The 21917-nt window shown below is 46.7% G+C and overlaps 1 protein-coding gene across 1 annotated transcript in view; it reads right to left on the bottom strand.

Annotated features, from left to right (window-relative positions):
• LOC118381526 (cytochrome P450 4F3) overlaps positions 1–20856 on the bottom strand; it is a 28928-nt gene extending 8072 nt beyond the window's left edge. The window contains exons 1-9 of the mRNA XM_052512614.1: positions 20716–20856; positions 19815–20052; positions 17487–17631; positions 14015–14068; positions 13143–13270; positions 12007–12128; positions 2853–2999; positions 2504–2712; positions 1056–1185 (exon numbers count right to left, since the gene is read on the bottom strand). Coding sequence (XP_052368574.1) covers positions 1056–1185; positions 2504–2712; positions 2853–2999; positions 12007–12128; positions 13143–13270; positions 14015–14068; positions 17487–17631; positions 19815–20051 — 1172 coding nt within the window. The 5' untranslated portion in view covers position 20052; positions 20716–20856. The remainder of the gene's footprint in view (positions 1–1055; positions 1186–2503; positions 2713–2852; positions 3000–12006; positions 12129–13142; positions 13271–14014; positions 14069–17486; positions 17632–19814; positions 20053–20715) is intronic.
• Positions 20857–21917: the final 1061 nt, after the last annotated feature.

Below are 21917 nucleotides of genomic sequence, written 5' to 3'. Positions count from 1 at the left end.
CTGGCTTCCAGTTGAAGCTCGCATCCGCTACAAGACCATGGTGCTTGCCTACGGAGCTGTGAGGGGAACGGCACCTCAGTACCTCCAGGCTCTGATCAGGCCCTACACCCAAACAAGGGCACTGCGTTCATCCACCTCTGGCCTGCTCGCCTCCCTACCACTGAGGAAGTACAGTTCCCGCTCAGCCCAGTCAAAACTGTTCGCTGCTCTGGCTCCCCAATGGTGGAACACACTCCCTCACGACGCCAGGACAGCGGAGTCAATCACCACCTTCCGGAGACACCTGAAACCCCACCTCTTTAAGGAATACCTAGGATAGGATAAAGTAATCCTTCTCACCCCCCCTTAAAAGATTTAGATGCACTATTGTAAAGTGGCTGTTCCACTGGATGTCATAAGGTGAATGCACCAATTTGTAAGTCGCTCTGGATAAGAGCATCTGCTAAATGACTTAAATGTAATGTAAATGTATCTTCTCCTTGTATCATATAAAGACCTAGACCGATGAGAACACGTGCCTGCCATGTTGAGATGAAGAGAGGATGGAACTTTTCATTATTACAAATGTGACCTATTTGAGAAAGGACTGTGGTATGACCCGTCCCCCTGCCCTCACCCTGTGGTATGACCCGTCCCCCTCCTCTCACCCTGTGGTATGACCCGTCCCCCTCCTCTCACCCTGTGGTATGACCCATCCCCCTCACCCTGTGGTATGACCCGTCCCCCTCCCCTAACCCTGTGGTATGACCCGTCCCCCTCCCCTCACCCTGTGGTATGACCCATCCCCCTCACCCTTTGGTATGACCCGTCCCCCTCAACCTGTGGTATGACCCATCCCCCTCCCCTCACCCTGTGGTATGACCCGTCCCCCTCCCCTCACCCTGTGGTATGACCCGTCCCCCTTACCCTGTGGTATGACCCATCCCCCTCCCCTCACCCTGTGGTATGACCCGTCCCCCTTACCCTGTGGTATGACCCATCCCCCTGACAGAAACAAAGACAGACAGGCAAGCAGACAGACAGACTGACGGACGGACAGACAGACAGGTGCTGACCAGTCTAAGTCCTCTGTCTTTCGGTCTTGTAGCAGGTCGTTGACCTCGGCTCTACAGCGGTCCTGGTAGTCCTGATGCTGAGACAGGTTATACAGAACCCAGCTGATTCCGCTGGCCGTGGTGTCATGACCTGAGAGAGAATAAAGTCTCAAAGTGGTTTATGATAGAATATACTGCCAGGGTAAATACAGTAGTTTATGATAGAATATACTGCCAGGGTAAATACAGTGGTTTATGATAGAATATACTGCCAGGGTAAATACAGTAGTTTATGATAGGATATACTGCCAGGGTAAATACAGTAGTTTACGATAGGATATACTGCCAGGGTAAATACAGTAGTTTATGATAGGATATACTGCCAGGGTAAATACAGTAGTTTATGATAGGATATACTGCCAGGGTAAATACAGTAGGTTATGATAGAATATACTGCCAGGGTAAATACAGTAGTTTATGATAGGATATACTGCCAGGGTAAATACAGTAGTTTAGGATAGGATATACTGCCAGGGTAAATACAGTAGTTTATGATAGGACATACTGCCAGGGTAAATACAGTAGTTTATGATAGAATATACTGCCAGGGTAAATACAGTAGTTTATGATAGGATATACTGCCAGGGTAAATACAGTAGTTTATGATAGGATATACTGCCAGGGTAAATACAGTAGTTTATGACAGAATATACTGCCAGGGTAAATACAGTAGTTTATGATAGAATATACTGCCAGGGTAAATACAGTAGTTTATGATAGAATATACTGCCAGGGTAAATACAGTAGTTTATGATAGGACATACTGCCAGGGTAAATACAGTAGTTTATGATAGAATATACTGCCAGGGTAAATACAGTAGTTTATGATAGAATATACTGCCAGGGTAAATACAGTAGTTTATGATAGGACATACTGCCAGGGTAAATACAGTAGTTTATGATAGGATATACTGCCAGGGTAAATACAGTAGTTTATGATAGAATATACTGCCAGGGTAAATACAGTAGTTTATGATAGAATATACTGCCAGGGTAAATACAGTAGTTTATGATAGAATATACTGCCAGGGTAAATACAGTAGTTTATGATAGGACATACTGCCAGGGTAAATACAGTAGTTTATGATAGGATATACTGCCAGGGTAAATACAGTAGTTTGTGATAGGATATACTGCCAGGGTAAATACAGTAGTTTATGATAGAATATACTGCCAGGGTAAATACAGTAGTTTATGATAGAATATACTGCCAGGGTAAATACAATAGTTTATGATAGGATATACTGCCAGGGTAAATACAGTAGTTTGTGATAGGATATACTGCCAGGGTAAATACAGTAGTTTATGATAGGATATACTGCCAGGGTAAATACAGTAGGTTATGATAGAATATACTGCCAGGGTAAATACAGTAAAGGATTGAGTGAATCTTAACTCTCGAGGATCACCTCCAAACATGAAAGTGTCTGCCTCTGCTTTTATCTCCTCATCTGTGAGACCATGACCATCCTCATCCTTTGACAGCAGTAACAAATCAATGAAGTCTGCTACTCTTTTCTTCTTCTTCTCCTCCCCTCCTGTGGTGTCAGTGTGGCTCTCTGGCTCCCCCCGGTGGAGAAGCTGTGCTCTGCGCTCCTGAACAACAGTCCTGGTGAACCTGTGTATAGGGTTGTAAGAACTTGAGTTACTTCCTGAAAATTCCAAAGTATTCCAGAAATCCTATCTGGAGGAATCTTGGATTTCCAGCTTTCAGGAAAACCTTGGAATTTCAGGGAAATGTTCAGCCAATCTTCTTACCCGTGTACTACACTACAGGCCTGTTTGAAGCGCTGTCCCTCTGGGGACCTCCAGTACAGACAGTCCCAGTGGTGCAGGATACGTCCTCTCCGCTCGATCACCAGGGTGCTCAGCTCAAATATGGCTGCTATGTACTCACTGGAACTCCTGGACGGAAGAAAAGGAGCCATCAGACAGAGTTAGATAGAGGAGGGAGGAGACGGGGTTACATAGAGGAGGGAGGAGACAGGGTTACATAGAGGAGGGAGGAGACAGGGTTAGATAGAGGAGGGAGGAGACAGGGTTACATAGAGGAGGGAGGAGACAGGGTTACATAGAGGAGGGAGGAGACAGGGTTAGATAGAGGAGGGAGGAGACAGGGTTAGATAGAGGAGGGAGGAGACAGGGTTAGATAGAGGAGGGAGGAGACAGGGTTAGATAGAGGAGGGAGGAGACAGGGTTACATAGAGGAGGGAGGAGACAGGGTTACATAGAGGAGGGAGGAGACAGGGTTAGATAGAGGAGGGAGGAGACAGGGTTAGATAGAGGAGGGAGGAGACAGGGTTAGATAGAGGAGGGAGGAGAAAGGGTTACATAGAGGAGGGAGGAGACAGGGTTACATAGAGGAGGGAGGAGACAGGGTTACATAGAGGAGGGAGGAGACAGGGTTACATAGAGGAGGGAGGAGACAGGGTTAGATAGAGGAGGGAGGAGACAGGGTTAGATAGAGGAGGGAGGAGACAGGGTTAGATAGAGGAGGGAGGAGACAGGGTTACATAGAGGAGGGAGGAGACAGGGTTAGATAGAGGAGGGAGGAGACAGGGTTACATAGAGGAGGGAGGAGACAGGGTTAGATAGAGGAGGGAGGAGACAGGGTTAGATAGAGGAGGGAGGAGACAGGGATAGATAGAGGAGGGAGGATGGAGACAGGGTTAGATAGAGGAGGGAGGATGGAGACAGGGTTAGATAGAGGAGGGAGGAGACAGGGTTAGATAGAGGAGGGAGGAGACAGGGTTACATAGAGGAGGGAGGAGACAGGGTTACATAGAGGAGGGAGGAGACAGGGTTACATAGAGGAGGGAGGAGACAGGGTTAGATAGAGGAGGGAGGAGACAGGGTTAGATAGAGGAGGGAGGAGACAGGGTTACATAGAGGAGGGAGGAGACAGGGTTAGATAGAGGAGGGAGGAGACAGGCTTACATAGAGGAGGGAGGAGACAGGGTTAGATAGAGGAGGGAGGAGACAGGGTTAGATAGAGGAGGGAGGAGACAGGGTTAGATAGAGGAGGGAGGAGACAGGGATAGATAGAGGAGGGAGGATGGTGACAGGGTTAGATAGAGGAGGGAGGAGACAGGGTTACATAGAGGAGGGAGGAGACAGGGTTACATAGAGGAGGGAGGAGACAGGGTTACATAGAGGAGGGAGGAGACAGGGTTACATAGAGGAGGGAGGAGACAGGGTTAGATAGAGGAGGGAGGAGACAGGGTTACATAGAGGAGGGAGGAGACAGGCTTACATAGAGGAGGGGGGAGACAGGGTTAGATAGAGGAGGGAGGAGACAGGGTTAGATAGAGGAGGGAGGAGACAGGGATAGATAGAGGAGGGAGGATGGTGACAGGGTTAGATAGAGGAGGGAGGAGACAGGGTTACATAGAGGAGGGAGGAGACAGGGTTACATAGAGGAGGGAGGAGACAGGGTTACATAGAGGAGGGAGGAGACAGGGTTACATAGAGGAGGGAGGAGACAGGGTTACATAGAGGAGGGAGGAGACAGGGTTAGATAGAGGAGGGAGGAGACAGGGTTAGATAGAGGAGGGAGGAGACAGGGTTAGATAGAGGAGGGAGGAGACAGGGATAGATAGAGGAGGGAGGATGGTGACAGGGTTAGATAGAGGAGGGAGGAGACAGGGTTACATAGAGGAGGGAGGAGACAGGGTTACATAGAGGAGGGAGGAGACAGGGTTACATAGAGGAGGGAGGAGACAGGGTTACATAGAGGAGGGAGGAGACAGGGTTAGATAGAGGAGGGAGGAGACAGGGTTACATAGAGGAGGGAGGAGACAGGCTTACATAGAGGAGGGGGGAGACAGGGTTAGATAGAGGAGGGAGGAGACAGGGTTAGATAGAGGAGGGAGGAGATAGGGTTAGATAGAGGAGGGAGGAGACAGGGTTAGATAGAGGAGGGGAGGAGACAGGGTTACATAGGGAGGGAGGAGACAGGGTTAGATAGAGGAGGGAGGAGACAGGGTTAGATAGAGGAGGGAGGAGACAGGGTTAGATAGAGGAGGGAGGAGACAGGGTTACATTGAGGAGGGAGGAGACAGGGTTAGATAGAGGAGGGAGTATGGAGAGAGAGTTAGATAGAGGAGGGAGGAGACAGAGTTAGATAGAGGAGGGAGGAGACAGGGTTAGATAGAGGAGGGAGGAGACAGGGTTAGATAGAGGAGGGAGGAGACAGGTTTAGATAGAGGAGGGAGGATGGAGACAGGGTTAGATAGAGGAGGGAGGATGGAGACAGGGTTAGATAGAGGAGGGAGGATGGAGACAGGGTTAAATAGAGGAGGGAGGAGACAGGGTTAGATAGAGCAGGGAGGATGGAGACAGGGTTAGATAGAGGAGGGAGGATGGAGACAGGGTTAGATAGAGGAGGGAGGATGGAGACAGGGTTAGAAAGAGGAGGGAGTAGACAGGGTTACATAGAGGAGGGAGGATGGAGACAGGGTTAGATAGAGGAGGGAGGAGACAGGGTTAGATAGAGGAGGGAGGATGGAGACAGGGTTAGATAGAGGAGGGAGGATGGAGACAGGGTTAGATAGAGGAGGGAGGATGGAGACAGGGTTAAATAGAGGAGGGAGGAGACAGGGTTAGATAGAGCAGGGAGGATGGAGACAGGGTTAGATAGATGAGGGAGGAGACAGGGTTAGATAGAGGAGGGAGGAGACAGGGTTACATTGAGGAGGGAGGAGACAGGGTTAGATAGAGGAGGGAGTATGGAGAGAGAGTTAGATAGAGGAGGGAGGAGACAGAGTTAGATAGAGGAGGGAGGAGACAGGGTTAGATAGAGGAGGGAGGAGACAGGGTTAGATAGAGGAGGGAGGAGACAGGGTTAGATCGAGGAGGGAGGATGGAGACAGGGTTAGATCGAGGAGGGAGGATGGAGACAGGGTTAGATAGAGGAGGGAGGAGACAGGGTTAGATAGAGGAGGGAGGAGACAGGGTTAGATAGAGGAGGGAGGAGACAGGGTTAGATAGAGGAGGGAGGAGACAGGGTTAGATCGAGGAGGGAGGATGGAGACAGGGTTAGATAGAGGAGGGAGGAGACAGGGTTAGATAGAGGAGGGAGGAGACAGGGTTACATTGAGGAGGGAGGAGACAGGGTTAGATAGAGGAGGGAGTATGGAGAGAGAGTTAGATAGAGGAGGGAGGAGACAGAGTTAGATAGAGGAGGGAGGAGACAGGGTTAGATAGAGGAGGGAGGAGACAGGGTTAGATAGAGGAGGGAGGAGACAGGGTTAGATAGAGGAGGGAGGAGACAGGGTTAGATAGAGGAGGGAGGAGACAGGGTTAGATAGAGGAGGGAGGAGACAGGGTTACATAGAGGAGGGAGGAGACAGGGTTAGATAGAGGAGGGAGGAGACAGGCTTAGATAGAGGAGGGAGGAGACAGGGTTAGATAGAGGAGGGAGGAGACAGGGTTAGATAGAGGAGGGAGGAGACAGGGTTAGATAGAGGAGGGAGGAGACAGGGATAGATAGAGGAGGGAGGATGGTGACAGGGTTAGATAGAGGAGGGAGGAGACAGGGTTACATAGAGGAGGGAGGAGACAGGGTTACATAGAGGAGGGAGGAGACAGGGTTACATAGAGGAGGGAGGAGACAGGGTTACATAGAGGAGGGAGGAGACAGGGTTAGATAGAGGAGGGAGGAGACAGGGTTAGATAGAGGAGGGAGGAGACAGGGTTACATAGAGGAGGGAGGAGACAGGGTTAGATAGAGGAGGGAGGAGACAGGCTTACATAGAGGAGGGAGGAGACAGGGTTAGATAGAGGAGGGAGGAGACAGGGTTAGATAGAGGAGGGAGGAGACAGGGTTAGATAGAGGAGGGAGGAGACAGGGATAGATAGAGGAGGGAGGATGGTGATAGGGTTAGATAGAGGAGGGAGGAGACAGGGTTACATAGAGGAGGGAGGAGACAGGGTTACATAGAGGAGGGAGGAGACAGGGTTACATAGAGGAGGGAGGAGACAGGGTTACATAGAGGAGGGAGGAGACAGGGTTAGATAGAGGAGGGAGGAGACAGGGTTACATAGAGGAGGGAGGAGACAGGCTTACATAGAGGAGGGGGGAGACAGGGTTAGATAGAGGAGGGAGGAGACAGGGTTAGATAGAGGAGGGAGGAGATAGGGTTAGATAGAGGAGGGAGGAGACAGGGTTAGATAGAGGAGGGAGGAGACAGGGTTACATAGGGGAGGGAGGAGACAGGGTTAGATAGAGGAGGGAGGAGACAGGGTTAGATAGAGGAGGGAGGAGACAGGGTTAGATAGAGGAGGGAGGAGACAGGGTTACATTGAGGAGGGAGGAGACAGGGTTAGATAGAGGAGGGAGTATGGAGAGAGAGTTAGATAGAGGAGGGAGGAGACAGAGTTAGATAGAGGAGGGAGGAGACAGGGTTAGATAGAGGAGGGAGGAGACAGGGTTAGATAGAGGAGGGAGGAGACAGGGTTAGATAGAGGAGGGAGGATGGAGACAGGGTTAGATAGAGGAGGGAGGATGGAGACAGGGTTAGATAGAGGAGGGAGGATGGAGACAGGGTTAAATAGAGGAGGGAGGAGACAGGGTTAGATAGAGCAGGGAGGATGGAGACAGGGTTAGATAGAGGAGGGAGGATGGAGACAGGGTTAGATAGAGGAGGGAGGATGGAGACAGGGTTAGAAAGAGGAGGAGTAGACAGGGTTACATAGAGGAGGGAGGATGGAGACAGGGTTAGATAGAGGAGGGAGGAGACAGGGTTAGATAGAGGAGGGAGGATGGAGACAGGGTTAGATAGAGGAGGGAGGATGGAGACAGGGTTAGATAGAGGAGGGAGGATGGAGACAGGGTTAAATAGAGGAGGGAGGAGACAGGGTTAGATAGAGCAGGAGGATGGAGACAGGGTTAGATAGAGGAGGGAGGAGACAGGGTTAGATAGATGAGGGAGGAGACAGGGTTAGATAGAGGAGGGAGGAGACAGGGTTACATTGAGGAGGGAGGAGACAGGGTTAGATAGAGGAGGGAGTATGGAGAGAGAGTTAGATAGAGGAGGGAGGAGACAGAGTTAGATAGAGGAGGGAGGAGACGGGGTTAGATAGAGGAGGGAGGAGACAGGGTTAGATAGAGGAGGGAGGAGACAGGGTTAGATCGAGGAGGGAGGATGGAGACAGGGTTAGATCGAGGAGGGAGGATGGAGACAGGGTTAGATAGAGGAGGGAGGATGGAGACAGGGTTAAATAGAGGAGGGAGGAGACAGGGTTAGATAGAGCAGGGAGGATGGAGACAGGGTTAGATAGAGGAGGGAGGAGACAGGGTTAGATAGAGGAGGGAGGAGACAGGGTTAGATTGAGGAGGGAGGAGACAGGGTTAGATAGAGGAGGGAGTATGGAGAGAGAGTTAGATAGAGGAGGGAGGAGACAGAGTTAGATAGAGGAGGGAGGAGACAGGGTTAGATAGAGGAGGGAGGAGACAGGGTTAGATAGAGGAGGGAGGAGACAGGGTTAGATCGAGGAGGGAGGATGGAGACAGGGTTAGATAGAGGAGGGAGGATGGAGACAGGGTTAGATAGAGGAGGGAGGATGGAGACAGGGTTAAATAGAGGAGGGAGGAGACAGGGTTAGATAGAGCAGGGAGGATGGAGACAGGGTTAGATAGAGGAGGGAGGATGGAGACAGGGTTAGATAGAGGAGGGAGGATGGAGACAGGGTTAGAAAGAGGAGGGAGTAGACAGGGTTACATAGAGGAGGGAGGATGGAGACAGGGTTAGATAGAGGAGGGAGGAGACAGGGTTAGATAGAGGAGGGAGGATGGAGACAGGGTTAGATAGAGGAGGGAGGATGGAGACAGGGTTAGATAGAGGAGGGAGGATGGAGACAGGGTTAAATAGAGGAGGGAGGAGACAGGGTTAGATAGAGCAGGGAGGATGGAGACAGGGTTAGATAGAGGAGGGAGGATGGAGACAGGGTTAGATAGAGGAGGGAGGATGGAGACAGGGTTAGAAAGAGGAGGGAGTAGACAGGGTTACATAGAGGAGGGAGGATGGAGACAGGGTTAGATAGAGGAGGGAGGATGGAGACAGAGTTAGATAGAGGAGGGAGGATGGAGACATGGTTAGATAGAGTAAGGAGGATGGAGACAGGGTTAGATAGAGGAGGGAGGAGAGACAGGGTTAGATAGGGGAGGATGGAGACAGGGTTACATAGAGGAGGGAGGAGACAGGGTTAGATAGGAGGGAGGAGACAGAGTTAGATAGAGGAGGGAGGATGGATACAGGGTTAGATAGAGGAGGGAGGATGGAGACAGGGATAGATAGAGGAGGGAGGATGGAGACAGGGTTAGAAAGAGGAGGGAGGAGACAGGGTTAGATAGAGGAGGGAGGATGGAGACAGGGTTAGAAAGGAGGAGGGAAGAGACAGGGTTAGATAGAGGAGGGAGGAGACAGAGTTAGATAGAGGAGGGAGGATGGAGACAGAGTTAGATAGAGGAGGGAGGAGACAGGGTTAGATAGAGGAGGGATGAGACAGGGTTAGATAGAGGAGGGAGGAGACAGGGTTAGATAGAGGAGGGATGAGACAGGGTTAGATAGAGGAGGGATGAGACAGGGTTAGATAGAGGAGGGGGGAGACAGGGTTAGATAGAGGAGGGAGGATGGAGACAGGGTTAGATAGAGGAGGGAGGATGGAGACAGGGATAGATAGAGGAGGGAGGATGGAGACAGGGTTCGAAAGAGGAGGGAGGAGACAGGGTTAGATAGAGGAGGGAGGTTGGAGACAGGGTTAGATAGAGGAGGGAGGATGGAGACAGGGTTAGAAAGAGGAGGGAGGAGACAGGGTTACATAGAGGAGGGAGGATGGAGACAGGGTTAGATAAAGGAGGATGGATGGAGACAGGGTTAGATAGAGGAGGGAGGAGACAGGGTTAGAAAGAGGAGGGAAGAGACAGGGTTACATAGAGGAGGGAGGAGACAGGGTTACATAGAGGAGGGAGGATGGAGACAGGGTTAGATAGAGGAGGGAGGATGGAGACAGGGTTAGAAAGAGGAGGGAGGAGACAGGGTTACATAGAGGAGGGAGGATGGAGACAGGGTTAGATAGAGGAGAGAGGATGGAGACAGGTAGAAGGTTATTGGGCTCTTGTCTCAGTAACAGAGGTAGAAGGTTACTGGGCTCTTGTTTCAGTCAGTAACAGAGGTAGAAGGTTACTGGGCTCTTGTTTCAGTATCAGAGGTAGAAGGTTATTGGGCTCTTGTCTCAGTAACAGAGGTAGAAGGTTACTGGGCTCTTGTCTCAGTAACAGAGGTAGAAGGTTACTGGGCTCTTGTTTCAGTCAGTATCAGAGGTAGAAGTTTACTGGGCTCTTGTTTCAGTCAGTATCAGAGGTAGAAGGTTACTGGGCTCTTGTCTCAGTAACAGAGGTAGAAGGTTACTGGACTCTTGTCTCAGTAACAGAGGTAGAAGGTTATTGGGCTCTTGTTTCAGTCAGTATCAGAGGTAGAAGGTTACTGGGCTCTTGTCTCAGTAACAGAGGTAGAAGGTTACTGGGCTCTTGTCTCAGTATCAGAGGTAGAAGGTTATTGGGCTCTTGTTTCAGTCAGTAACAGAGGTAGAAGGTTATTGGGCTCTTGTTTCAGTCAGTATCAGAGGTAGAAGGTTACTGGGCTCTTGTCTCAGTATCAGAGGTAGAAGGTTACTGGGCTCTTGTTTCAGTCAGTAACAGAGGTAGAAGGTTACTGGGCTCTTGTCTCAGTAACAGAGGTAGAAGGTTACTGGGCTCTTGTCTCAGTCAGTATCAGAGGTAGAAGGTTACTGGGCTCTTGTCTCAGTCAGTATCAGAGGTAGAAGGTTACTGGGCTCTTGTCTCAGTCAGTATCAGAGGTAGAAGGTTACTGGGCTCTTGTTTCAGTCAGTAACAGAGGTAGAAGGTTACTGGGCTCTTGTCTCAGTAACAGAGGTAGAAGGTTACTGGGCTCTTGTCTCAGTCAGTATCAGAGGTAGAAGGTTACTGGGCTCTTGTCTCAGTAACAGAGGTAGAAGGTTACTGGGCTCTTGTCTCAGTATCAGAGGTAGAAGGTTACTGGGCTCTTGTCTCAGTATCAGAGGTAGAAGGTTACTGGGCTCTTGTCTCAGTATCAGAGGTAGAAGGTTACTGGGCTCTTGTCTCAGTATCAGAGGTAGAAGGTTACTGGGCTCTTGTCTCAGTCAGTATCAGAGGTAGAAGGTTACTGGGCTCTTGTCTCAGTATCAGAGGTAGAAGGTTACTGGGCTCTTGTCTCAGTATCAGAGGTAGAAGGTTACTGGGCTCTTGTCTCAGTCAGTATCAGAGGTAGAAGGTTACTGGGCTCTTGTCTCAGTATCAGAGGTAGAAGGTTACTGGGCTCTTGTCTCAGTATCAGAGGTAGAAAGTTACTGGGCTCTTGTCTCAGTATCAGAGGTAGAAGGTTACTGGGCTCTTGTCTCAGTATCAGAGGTAGAAGGTTACTGGGCTCTTGTCTCAGTATCAGAGGTAGAAGGTTACTGGGCTCTTGTCTCAGTCAGTATCAGAGGTAGAAGGTTACTGGGCTCTTGTCTCAGTATCAGAGGTAGAAGGTTACTGGGCTCTTGTCTCAGTATCAGAGGTAGAAGGTTACTGGGCTCTTGTCTCAGTCAGTATCAGAGGTAGAAGGTTACTGGGCTCTTGTCTCAGTATCAGAGGTAGAAGGTTACTGGGCTCTTGTCTCAGTATCAGAGGTAGAAGGTTACTGGGCTCTTGTCTCAGTATCAGAGGTAGAAGGTTACTGGGCTCTTGTCTCAGTCAGTATCAGAGGTAGAAGGTTACTGGGCTCTTGTCTCAGTCAGTATCAGAGGTAGAAGGTTATTGGGCTCTTGTTTCAGTCAGTATCAGAAGTAGAAGGTTACTGGGCTCTTGTAATATTAAACATAGACTACTCACTCCTGGCAGTTGCTGTTGTAGCTGAAGGTACATCTGAGCAGACTGTCCAGAGTCATCAGGCTGATGTGATTGAACATTTCCTGGCGGCTCTCTCCCTCGGCCACCAGGCGGCGCCACTTAGACTGACGCCAACCAACAGGGGAGAGACCATAGAGTTAATTAGAGGAGTCATCTTTGTATCTGTCCTATTAAGGTGTCTGTGACAGCCTCAGGGACGCTGCCCGTTCTATCTCCATTTTGAAGTAGTCCATTTTCTTATTTCTTAGTGTTTTTAAAAAGCCTAATACTAATATTGGTGATTTACAGCCACCTTGCAGTGCTGGAGTCCTGAATCATATCTTGTGTCATTTATTTATTTTGGCCACTAGATGGCAGTGATATAGCTTAAAGCCATTTACAAACACTGCAACCAGGCGACAATGCTCTGATATTTGGCTGATCACTTAGAACCCATAGGAATCCCCACCAAGTTGACGTCTTTAAACTGGTGGAATCACTCAATGGCAATGTACATGCTAAAGTGGGTTATGTCCATAACAAGTCCTCCAACTAACTCTATGGGAGACATTTGTGTTGCCTACCTCACCACATCGCCACACTACCTCTTACATTCTTACACCAGGTGAGGCTGGTGGGAGGAGCTATAGGAGGACGGGCTCATTGTAATGGCTGGAATTGAACCGATATAGCTCCTCCCACCAGCCACCTCTGTCTGACACTGTATCTGAAACCTAATCATCTGAAACCCAACCAAAACAAAAAGCAAATGCATCAAACTCATTTGATGTAGTCATTGCGTGCTATGAATACGGGACCAAATACTTCACTTTTTACTAGTTCGCTCCCCTGAAATGGGAGGTCTATGTACAAAAACTGCTGTAATTTCAAAATGCTTCACCCGATATGGATCCAAAGTTTTCAAGTATAGAGCTAAAATAATTGTAAAAAATACTTCACTGTCAAAAATAATTACTGAGGGCAGTTTAAAAACAGAGAAGCTGATGCAAACAAAAAAAACTTGTAAACTGTACTACTTGTTTCTCTAACATATTTAATGTTACGGGTCAAATGATTTGATTTCTTTATTGCTACTTAAATGAGCCCACGTAATGGCTGCTGTGACTCCATAGACTCACATGCATGATGTCGGAGGAGTGGTTGAAGATCCTCACATAGTTCTTGAGGATGTCGAAGTGGAATGCAGGAGTGAGTAGACGTCTACGACGAGACCAGTCCTCTCCGTTACTCAGGAGGAGACTCTGTCCTGCATGACAATATTACTGTAACTGTGGCCAGGATAGAGGATCTGAGAGTACTGTATATAGTATAGGAAATATTACTGTACCTTTGACTAGAATAGAGGATCCTAAAGTACTGTATATAGAATAGGAAATATTACTGTGGCTGTCACTAAGACAGAGGATCCTAAAGTACTGTATATAGTATAGTAAATATTACTGTGACTGTCACTAGGACAGAGGATCCTAAAGTACTGTATATAGTATAGTAAATATTACTGTAACTTTCACTGGGACAGAGGATCCTAAAGTACTGTATATAGTATAGTAAATATTACTGTGACTGTCACTAGGACAGAGGATCCTAAAGTACTGTATATAGTATAGTAAATATTACTGTGGCTGTCACTAAGACAGAGGATCTGAGAGTACTGTATATAGTATAGTAAATATTACTGTGGCTGTCACTAGGACAGAGGATCCTAAAGTACTGTATATAGTATAGGAAATATTACTGTGACTGTCACTAGGACAGAGGATCCTAAAGTACTGTATATAGTATAGGAAATATTACTGACTGTCACTAGGACAGAGGATCCTAAAGTACTGTATATAGTATAGAAAATATTACTGTGACTGTCACTAGGACAGAGGATCTGAGAGTACTGTATATAGTATAGGAAATATTACTGTGACTGTGAGAGAGGATTTGATTTGAGAGTGTATTGTATGGGCAAAGTAAATGAAAGGTGTTCATGTTTTGTACCTACCCAGCCATGGTCTCAGGAACCCATAGAAAAGCTCATCTTTGACTGTGATGGAAGCTGCAAGGATGGAAAATATGGTGAAGGTGATTCAGAAAAATAGTCACTGTAGGTCTACTTGCTAAGGAGAAAAGCAGACAGCATGGCACCAGGAAGTAGGGGTGTAGAGGGTACGGCAGCACCACCTGGTGGTGAGATGGTAAAACCACGCGAGGGAGTTATTTTTTCCACAAGCCTTTTTCTCATGACAAATTAACTCAACTGTAAACACACTGGCTAGCTAGCACACTAGAGCCAGTCGCACAATGGACAACCAAATCACATGTTTAGACCTATCTTCTCTGTCTAAGCCGACAAACAGTTAAGCCTAATTGAGATGAGAGGTAGCCTATCTAATTTGCAAAATGAAGACCTACAAGAGTCAATATATAACCAATTCTAAATGACACGGTAGCCGTTAGGGGTGTTATAACCAATTTTAAATGACACAGTAGCCATTAGGGGGGTTATAACCTATTGTAAATGACACATTGGCCATTAGGGTCGTTATAACCTATTCTAAATGACAAACTAGCAGTTAGGGGGGGTTATAACCTATTTTAAATGACACAGTAGCCATTAGGGGGGTTATAACCTATTGTAAATGACAGATTGGCCATTAGGGTGGTTATAACCTATTCTAAAAAACACAGTAGCCATTAGGGTGGTTATAACATATTCTAAATGACAAACTAGTAGTTAGGGGGGGTTATAACCTATTTTAAATGACACGGTAGCCATTAGGGTGGTTATAACCTATTCTAAATGACACGGTAGCCGTTAGGGGGGTTATAACCTATTCTAAATGACACAGTAGCCATTAGGGTGGTTATAACCTATTCTAAATGACACACTAGCAGTTCGTAAAAAAGCCTAAACTAGAAGAGAAGCATCTTTTATTCCAAAACTTTAGCTCGTGATTGGAACACATATTTCCCTACTTTAATCAATCAGTACATTTTGAATGTGTGATAAAGGCTGTCGGGATTTGGCCAAAAAAAATGTAGCTTGTACTGTTTGTGTATAATAATAAATAATATATGCCATTTAGCAGACGCTTTTATCCAAAGCGACTTACAGTCATGTGTGCATACATTCTACGTGTGGGTGGTCCCGGGAATCGAACCCACTACCCTGGCGTTACAAGCGCCATGCTCTACCAACTGAGCTACAGAAGGACCATGTATCCCATCAGTGTGTTTTTGTAAGCAGTCATGTCTGTAGGCCTAATGGGAGCTTGGGTGAGCAGGACGGGAGTGTGTATAGGAGTTTGGGTGAGCAGGACGGGAGTGTGTATAGGAGTTTGGGTGAGCAGGACGGGAGTGTGTATAGGAGTTTGGGTGAGCAGGACGGGAGTGTGTTTGGGAGGTTGGGTGAGCAGGACAGGAGTGTGTATAGGAGCTTGGGTGAGCAGGACAGGACTGTGTATAGGAGCTTGGGTGAGCAGGACGGGAGTGTGTATAGGAGCTTGGGTGAGCAGGACAGGAGTGTGTATAGGAGCTTGGGTGAGCAGGACGGGAGTGTGTATAGTGTTTGGGTGAGCAGGACGGGAGTGTGTATAGGAGCTTGGGTGAGCAGGACGGGAGTGTGTTTGGGTGAGCAGGACGGGAGTGTGTATAGGAGCTTGGGTGAGCAGGACAGGACTGTGTATAGGAGCTTGGGTGAGCAGGACGGGAGTGTGTATAGGAGCTTGTGTGAGCAGGACAGGAGTGTGTATAGGAGCTTGGGTGAGCAGGACGGGAGTGTGTATAGGAGCTTGGGTGAGCAGGACAGGAGTGTGTATAGGAGCTTGGGTGAGCAGGACGGGAGTGTGTTTGGGTGAGCAGGACGGGAGTGTGTATAGGAGCTTGGGTGAGCAGGACAGGAGTGTGTTTGGGTGAGCAGGACAGGAGTGTGTATAGGAGCTTGGGTGAGCAGGACAGGAGTGTATATGGGAGCGATCAGCACCCCCCTATTCAAAACATCTTGCTGCAGCTATGACAGACAGCCTGTTAGTCTATGGGCCAGTGGGAAAATGTATCCACTTTAGGGCGACAAAGCTTTGATGCTATTCAATTGTTCTCCACAAGCCCCTGATCAAATGAATACATAACCTCTCCAAAATAAAATGATGTTTTCACACATTTACACATCTTGTTGAATACGAGTCCAAAATGTTTGAAGGCTGATTAAAGAACGTTGAAGAGACGTTGGAATGTTCACGTTGGAATGTTCACGTTGGAATGTTCACGTTGGAATGTTCACGTTGGAATGTTCACGTTGGAATGTTCACGTTGGAATGTTCACGTTGGAATGTTCACGTTGGAATGTTCACATGCTCGTTGAAAATGACTGGATCAAACAGCATCGGATCCATCCTATTGGATGGATGTTATGTTAACAACCACGGGATTGGTCCATTTTTTGGGGGGCTGTTGTATCTAATGATTTACCTCGACTGATTCACCATTGAAACCAGAGTGTTTCAAATAGCAGAACAACATGTTTGTTTTTAGGGAAGTTGGTCACAGAAATAAAGATATCTATATCTGGTACCATGTTGTTTTTAGGGAAGTTGGTCACAGAAATAAAGATATCTATATCTGGTACCATGTTGTTTTTTGGGAAGTTGGTCACAGAAATAAAGATATCTATATCTGGTACCATGTTGTTTTTATAGTTGACACGATACTCTGCTGTATATTAACACCCAGCATGCTGACAGGGAAGGTGTGATCTGTAAGATACCACAAACAGACAACTTAAGTAGTACTTGAAAGTATTTTTGTTTTTCACTTCAGTACTTCACACCCTTGTCACGTGGTAACAGAGCACATCCCTATACTGCCCATTCTGTCTCCTTGCACCACAACATGAATACGTGTATAACATATGAACCCCCCCCTCAAGGTAGCCCAACAGACATGTCATTACCAATCCCAATTGTTTCATACCTTAAATAGTGTTGTATCATCAAGTTTATAATATATCTAATTGAGTTAGTATGAGAAGATTGTTCCCTGACAACACAAAACTAGATTTCATTCCCTCGGTCTATGACCCCTAACTAACTAACTAACTAAGGGGTCATAACATATAATGTAGCGATAGCCACATTTAGCTACCTCTGATAAGTGTTATTGATATCGAAATATTACCCACAAATATGGGTGGACCTTACTGAAAATTGTAGTTAGACTTTGCTAGCCCAAAGTAGACAAATGTGTGAAATGTGGCCCTCTGGTAAATGAAGTGGTATTCTGTATACAGGGCACACTGTTCATTAGGGCACACTGTTCATTAGGGCACACAAGTAAAAAACGTTTTGAAACATTTAGCAATGGGAAATGAAAATGAGCACTTCTTATTGGACAATTCCAGTTAGTCCCTCCCGGGTTACAGTTGGTTTTCTTCAGTTTGGTGCCCTAATGAACAGGAGCCAGGAGTGAGATGTATGTACCTGGTGCCAGCAGCAGAGGCTTGATGTAGTCAGGGTGGAAGAGTCGTACCAGGGAGTAGAAGGGGCCCAGAAACCAGGAGCAGGAGTGGCTGTAGGTTCTTACCAACTGATCCACCGCCTGCAGGCCCTCCTCCGTGCTCCGCATCTACACACACACACACACACACACACACACACACACACACACACACACACACACACACACACACACACACACACACACACACACACACACATGTAGGTAGAAACACACACACACACACACACGTAGGTAGAAACACACACGCACACACCACACACACCACACACACACACACACACACCACACACACATGTAGGTAGAAACACACACACACACACACACACACACACACACACACACACACACACACACACACACACAGGTAGAAACACACACACACACCACACACACACGTAGGTAGAAACACACACACACACCACACACACACGTAGGTAGAAACACACACACACACCACACACACACGTAGGTAGAAACACACACACACACCACAAACACACACGTAGGTAGAAACACACACACACACCACACACACACGTAGGTAGAAACACACACACACACCACACACACACGTTTTGTTGGCTGGGGGGAGGTTCCTCCAGCATTGGGACATGTGAAGGTAATGTTTCATGGTGTACTATTGCTGAAACCAAACTTCCATGTGCAATATCCAGTCACGGGTGTCACAAAAACCCACTGCTGAAACAACTGCAGGACTGATACAAAGCTACTCCTTTCTAGCCGCAGGCTGGGGGATAGTGGTGTGGAACGAGTGGCCAATAAACACTTTACAAGGAGATGTTTTGTACTGTAAAGGGCAGGACGACTGGAGCTGTAAAAACAGACTCGTTTTCAGTGTTGATGACTGGAGTTGTAAAAACAGACTCGTTTTCAGTGTTGACGACTGGAGCTGTAAAAACAGACTCGTTTTCAGTGTTGATGACTGGAGTTGTAAAAACAGACTCGTTTTCAGTGTTGATGACTGGAGCTGTAAAAACAGACTCGTTTTCAGTGTTGACGACTGGAGCTGTAAAAACAGACTCGTTTTCAGTGTTGATGACTGGAGTTGTAAAAACAGACTCGTTTTCAGTGTTGACAACTGGAGCTGTAAAAACAGACTCGTTTTCAGTGTTGACGACTGGCGCTGTAAAAACAGACTCGTTTTCAGTGTTGACGACTGGAGCTGTAAAAACAGACTCGATTTCAGTGTTGACAACTGGAGCTGTAAAAACAGACTCGTTTTCAGTGTTGACGACTGGAGCTGTAAAAACAGACTCGATTTCAGTGTTGACAACTGGAGCTGTAAAAACAGACTCGTTTTCAGTGTTGACGACTGGAGCTGTAAAAACAGACTCGTTTTCAGTGTTGACAACTGGAGCTGTAAAAACAGACTCGTTTTCAGTGTTGACGACTGGAGCTGTAAAAACAGACTCGTTTTCAGTGTTGACAACTGGAGCTGTAAAAACAGACTCGTTTTCAGTGTTGACGACTGGAGCTGTAAAAACAGACTCGTTTTCAGTGTTGACGACTGGAGCTGTAAAAACAGACTCGTTTTCAGTGTTGACGACTGGAGCTGTAAAAACAGACTCGTTTTCAGTGTTGACGACTGGAGTTGTAAAAGACAGACTCGTTTTCAGTGTTGACAACTAGAGTTGTAAAAGACAGACTTTAGTTCAGTGTTGACAACTAGAGTTGTAAAAGACAGACTTAGTTTTCAGTGTTGACAACTGGACTTGTAAAAGACAGACCTTTAGTTTTCAGTGTTGACAACTGGACTTGTAAAAGACAGACCTTTAGTTTTCAGTGTTGACAACTGGACTTGTAAAAGACTGACTTTAGTTTTCAGTGTTTGTGGTGCAACACTTACAGTAGCTTACCCTTCTGAACAACAGGAAGAACCTTTTCCTGTAAACAAAGCACTGTTGCCTAACAGTCAGCTTCACTAGCCTAATACAAAAGGGTGGTCACTGAGACTGAAAACATCCACTGAATTCACAACAACAACAAGAACATTTAATTTCCTTGGAGCAACATACATTTAAATTAATATTGGATCAGCTTTATTAATCAAAGTCTATTTTGTTTCATCTCAACATGCAGGTTGTAGTGTAGAGGTTAATGTCCTATCAATTCCATCCATTAATTCAGTCTGTACACACACACACACACACACACACACACACACACACACACACACACGCACACGCACACACGCACGCACGCGCACAGACACACAGACACACAGACACACACATAGACACACACACACACACAGTCTGTTTTCTCACCTCTCCCAGGTGTCCCATCAGCCAGTTTTGTGTGGGGGGTTTACTGAAGCACCGGAGACGTCTGGTGAACTGAGAATGGCTCCACAGCAGACAGACGACACGGAGGGACAGGAGGAGGAGGACAACCAGAGCAGAGAGCTGGAGGAGAACAAATAGGGAGCAGAGAGGAGACAGGAGACGACCCAGACCCAGGAGTCCATCTAGCAGACGATACAGCACGGCATCAATAACAGCCATCCTGCATAGAAACAATACCATCAACCTTACGTCAAATAAAGATATTCTATTCTACTCTATTCTATTCTACTGTTTTCTATTATACTCTATTCTACTGTTTTCTATTCTACTCTATTCTATTCTACTGTTTTCTATTATACTCTATTCTACTGTTTTCTATTCTACTGTTTTCTATTCTACTCTACTGTTTTCTACTCAACTCTATTCTATTCTACTGTTTTCTACTCTACTCTATTCTACTGTTTTCTACTCTACTGTTTTCTACTCTCCTCTATTCTACTGTTTTCTACTCTACTGTTTTCTATTCTACTGTTTTATTCTCTACTCTACTGTTTTCTATTCTACTCTACTCTAGTCTAACCCATCCTGTATGATAGAGAGTAGAGACACAACAAGGGTTGAGAACACATAGAAAAACGTCCCGCTTGGTCAACAGAAACAGCAGCTCTTCAACACAATGCATCTCAACTGATGTAATACTGTGCTCATAGACTGTGAAGTAGGCCTACACAGTGCAAAGAGAATCCAATTCTCGGTGAATAACAATATATCCTGAACCAACTCAGTACTCTCGGTATGATGTCTTTTCTCGCTTCAACACATAAATACAGACACCTACAGTAGTTCTAATTATAACTGGTCGTCTGCTCACACAGATACTTGCCTTTCTTAGAAGATCTGACTGGCTTGCTTTAGTTCCTCTCGTGCATTGAGCCAGTCTCACCCTTTCAACATCTCTTTATCTTAATCTCTTCCACCACACACTGGCTCAACACACAACAGGAACCTACAACAGGAACCTACAACATGCTCTAACCCTATGGGCCCTGGTCAAAAGTAGTGCACGAGAAAGGGAATAGGGTGTCATTTGTCACGCTGGGTTGTCACGCCCTAGTTGGCTTGAGAGGTTTCTTACCACGGTTGGCTCGGAAGGCGCCCATCCCATGTCAGTCCTCAAGATCGTCGCTACGCCTCCACCGGTGTTGTGCCGAAAGTCCCCCCCCCCACCGCCAGAATTCGCCCCTTCACATGGACGGGCACACACTCAATTCTTCATTGTTGCAACTTTCTTGCTAGTTGAGATTTCTGCTCTTCACTCCTTTGTCAGTTCACATTTCACTGATCTCAGTAGCAGAAAGCAGGTTTTATTTGTGTTCTTCATGTCTGCAGTTTTGGGTTTGGCCATTTTGTTTTAAGTTTATTAGTCTATAAATCTCTTTGCCAAAATTCGCAATCTCGCCCATGTCTAATTTGACTAGTAGTTCTGAAATGTTTATTGCTTTCCTACATTTGACTCCGTCTGTTTAATATAACATTTACTTTGATGAATTTCGGTTGCCTATCCTGATGAATGTTGTTCTATAGAAAGCATTTGACTGTGTGCCACAGAAAGTATGACTCTGGTGACACAATTAAGTTAATTATTGGGGCTTTGATAAGGCCCTCTATATTCTTTGTAGCTGTTTACATACCACCACAGTCAGAGGCACTAAGACAGCATTGAATGAGCTGTATTCCGACATAAGCAAACAAGAAAACACTCACCCAGAGGAGGCACTTCTAGTAGCCGGAGACTTTAATGCAGGGAAACTTAAATCAGTTTTACCAAATTTCTATCAGCATGTTAAATGTGCAACCAGAGGGAAAAGAACTCTGGGCCACCTATACTCCACACAGAGATGCACACAAAGCTCTCCCTCGCCCTCCATTTGGCAAATCTGACCATAATTCCTGATTTCTGCTTACAAGTAAACATTAATCCAGGAAGCACCAGTGACTAGATCAATAAAAAAAGTGGTCAGATGAAGCAGATGCTAAGACTGGAATATGTTCTGGGATTCCTCCGATGGCATTGAGGAGTACACC

This window comes from Oncorhynchus keta, unplaced genomic scaffold (assembly GCF_023373465.1).
Source record: "Oncorhynchus keta strain PuntledgeMale-10-30-2019 unplaced genomic scaffold, Oket_V2 Un_contig_889_pilon_pilon, whole genome shotgun sequence".
NCBI lineage: Eukaryota > Metazoa > Chordata > Actinopteri > Salmoniformes > Salmonidae > Oncorhynchus > Oncorhynchus keta.
This window is presented reverse-complemented; position numbering and strand designations above follow the sequence as displayed.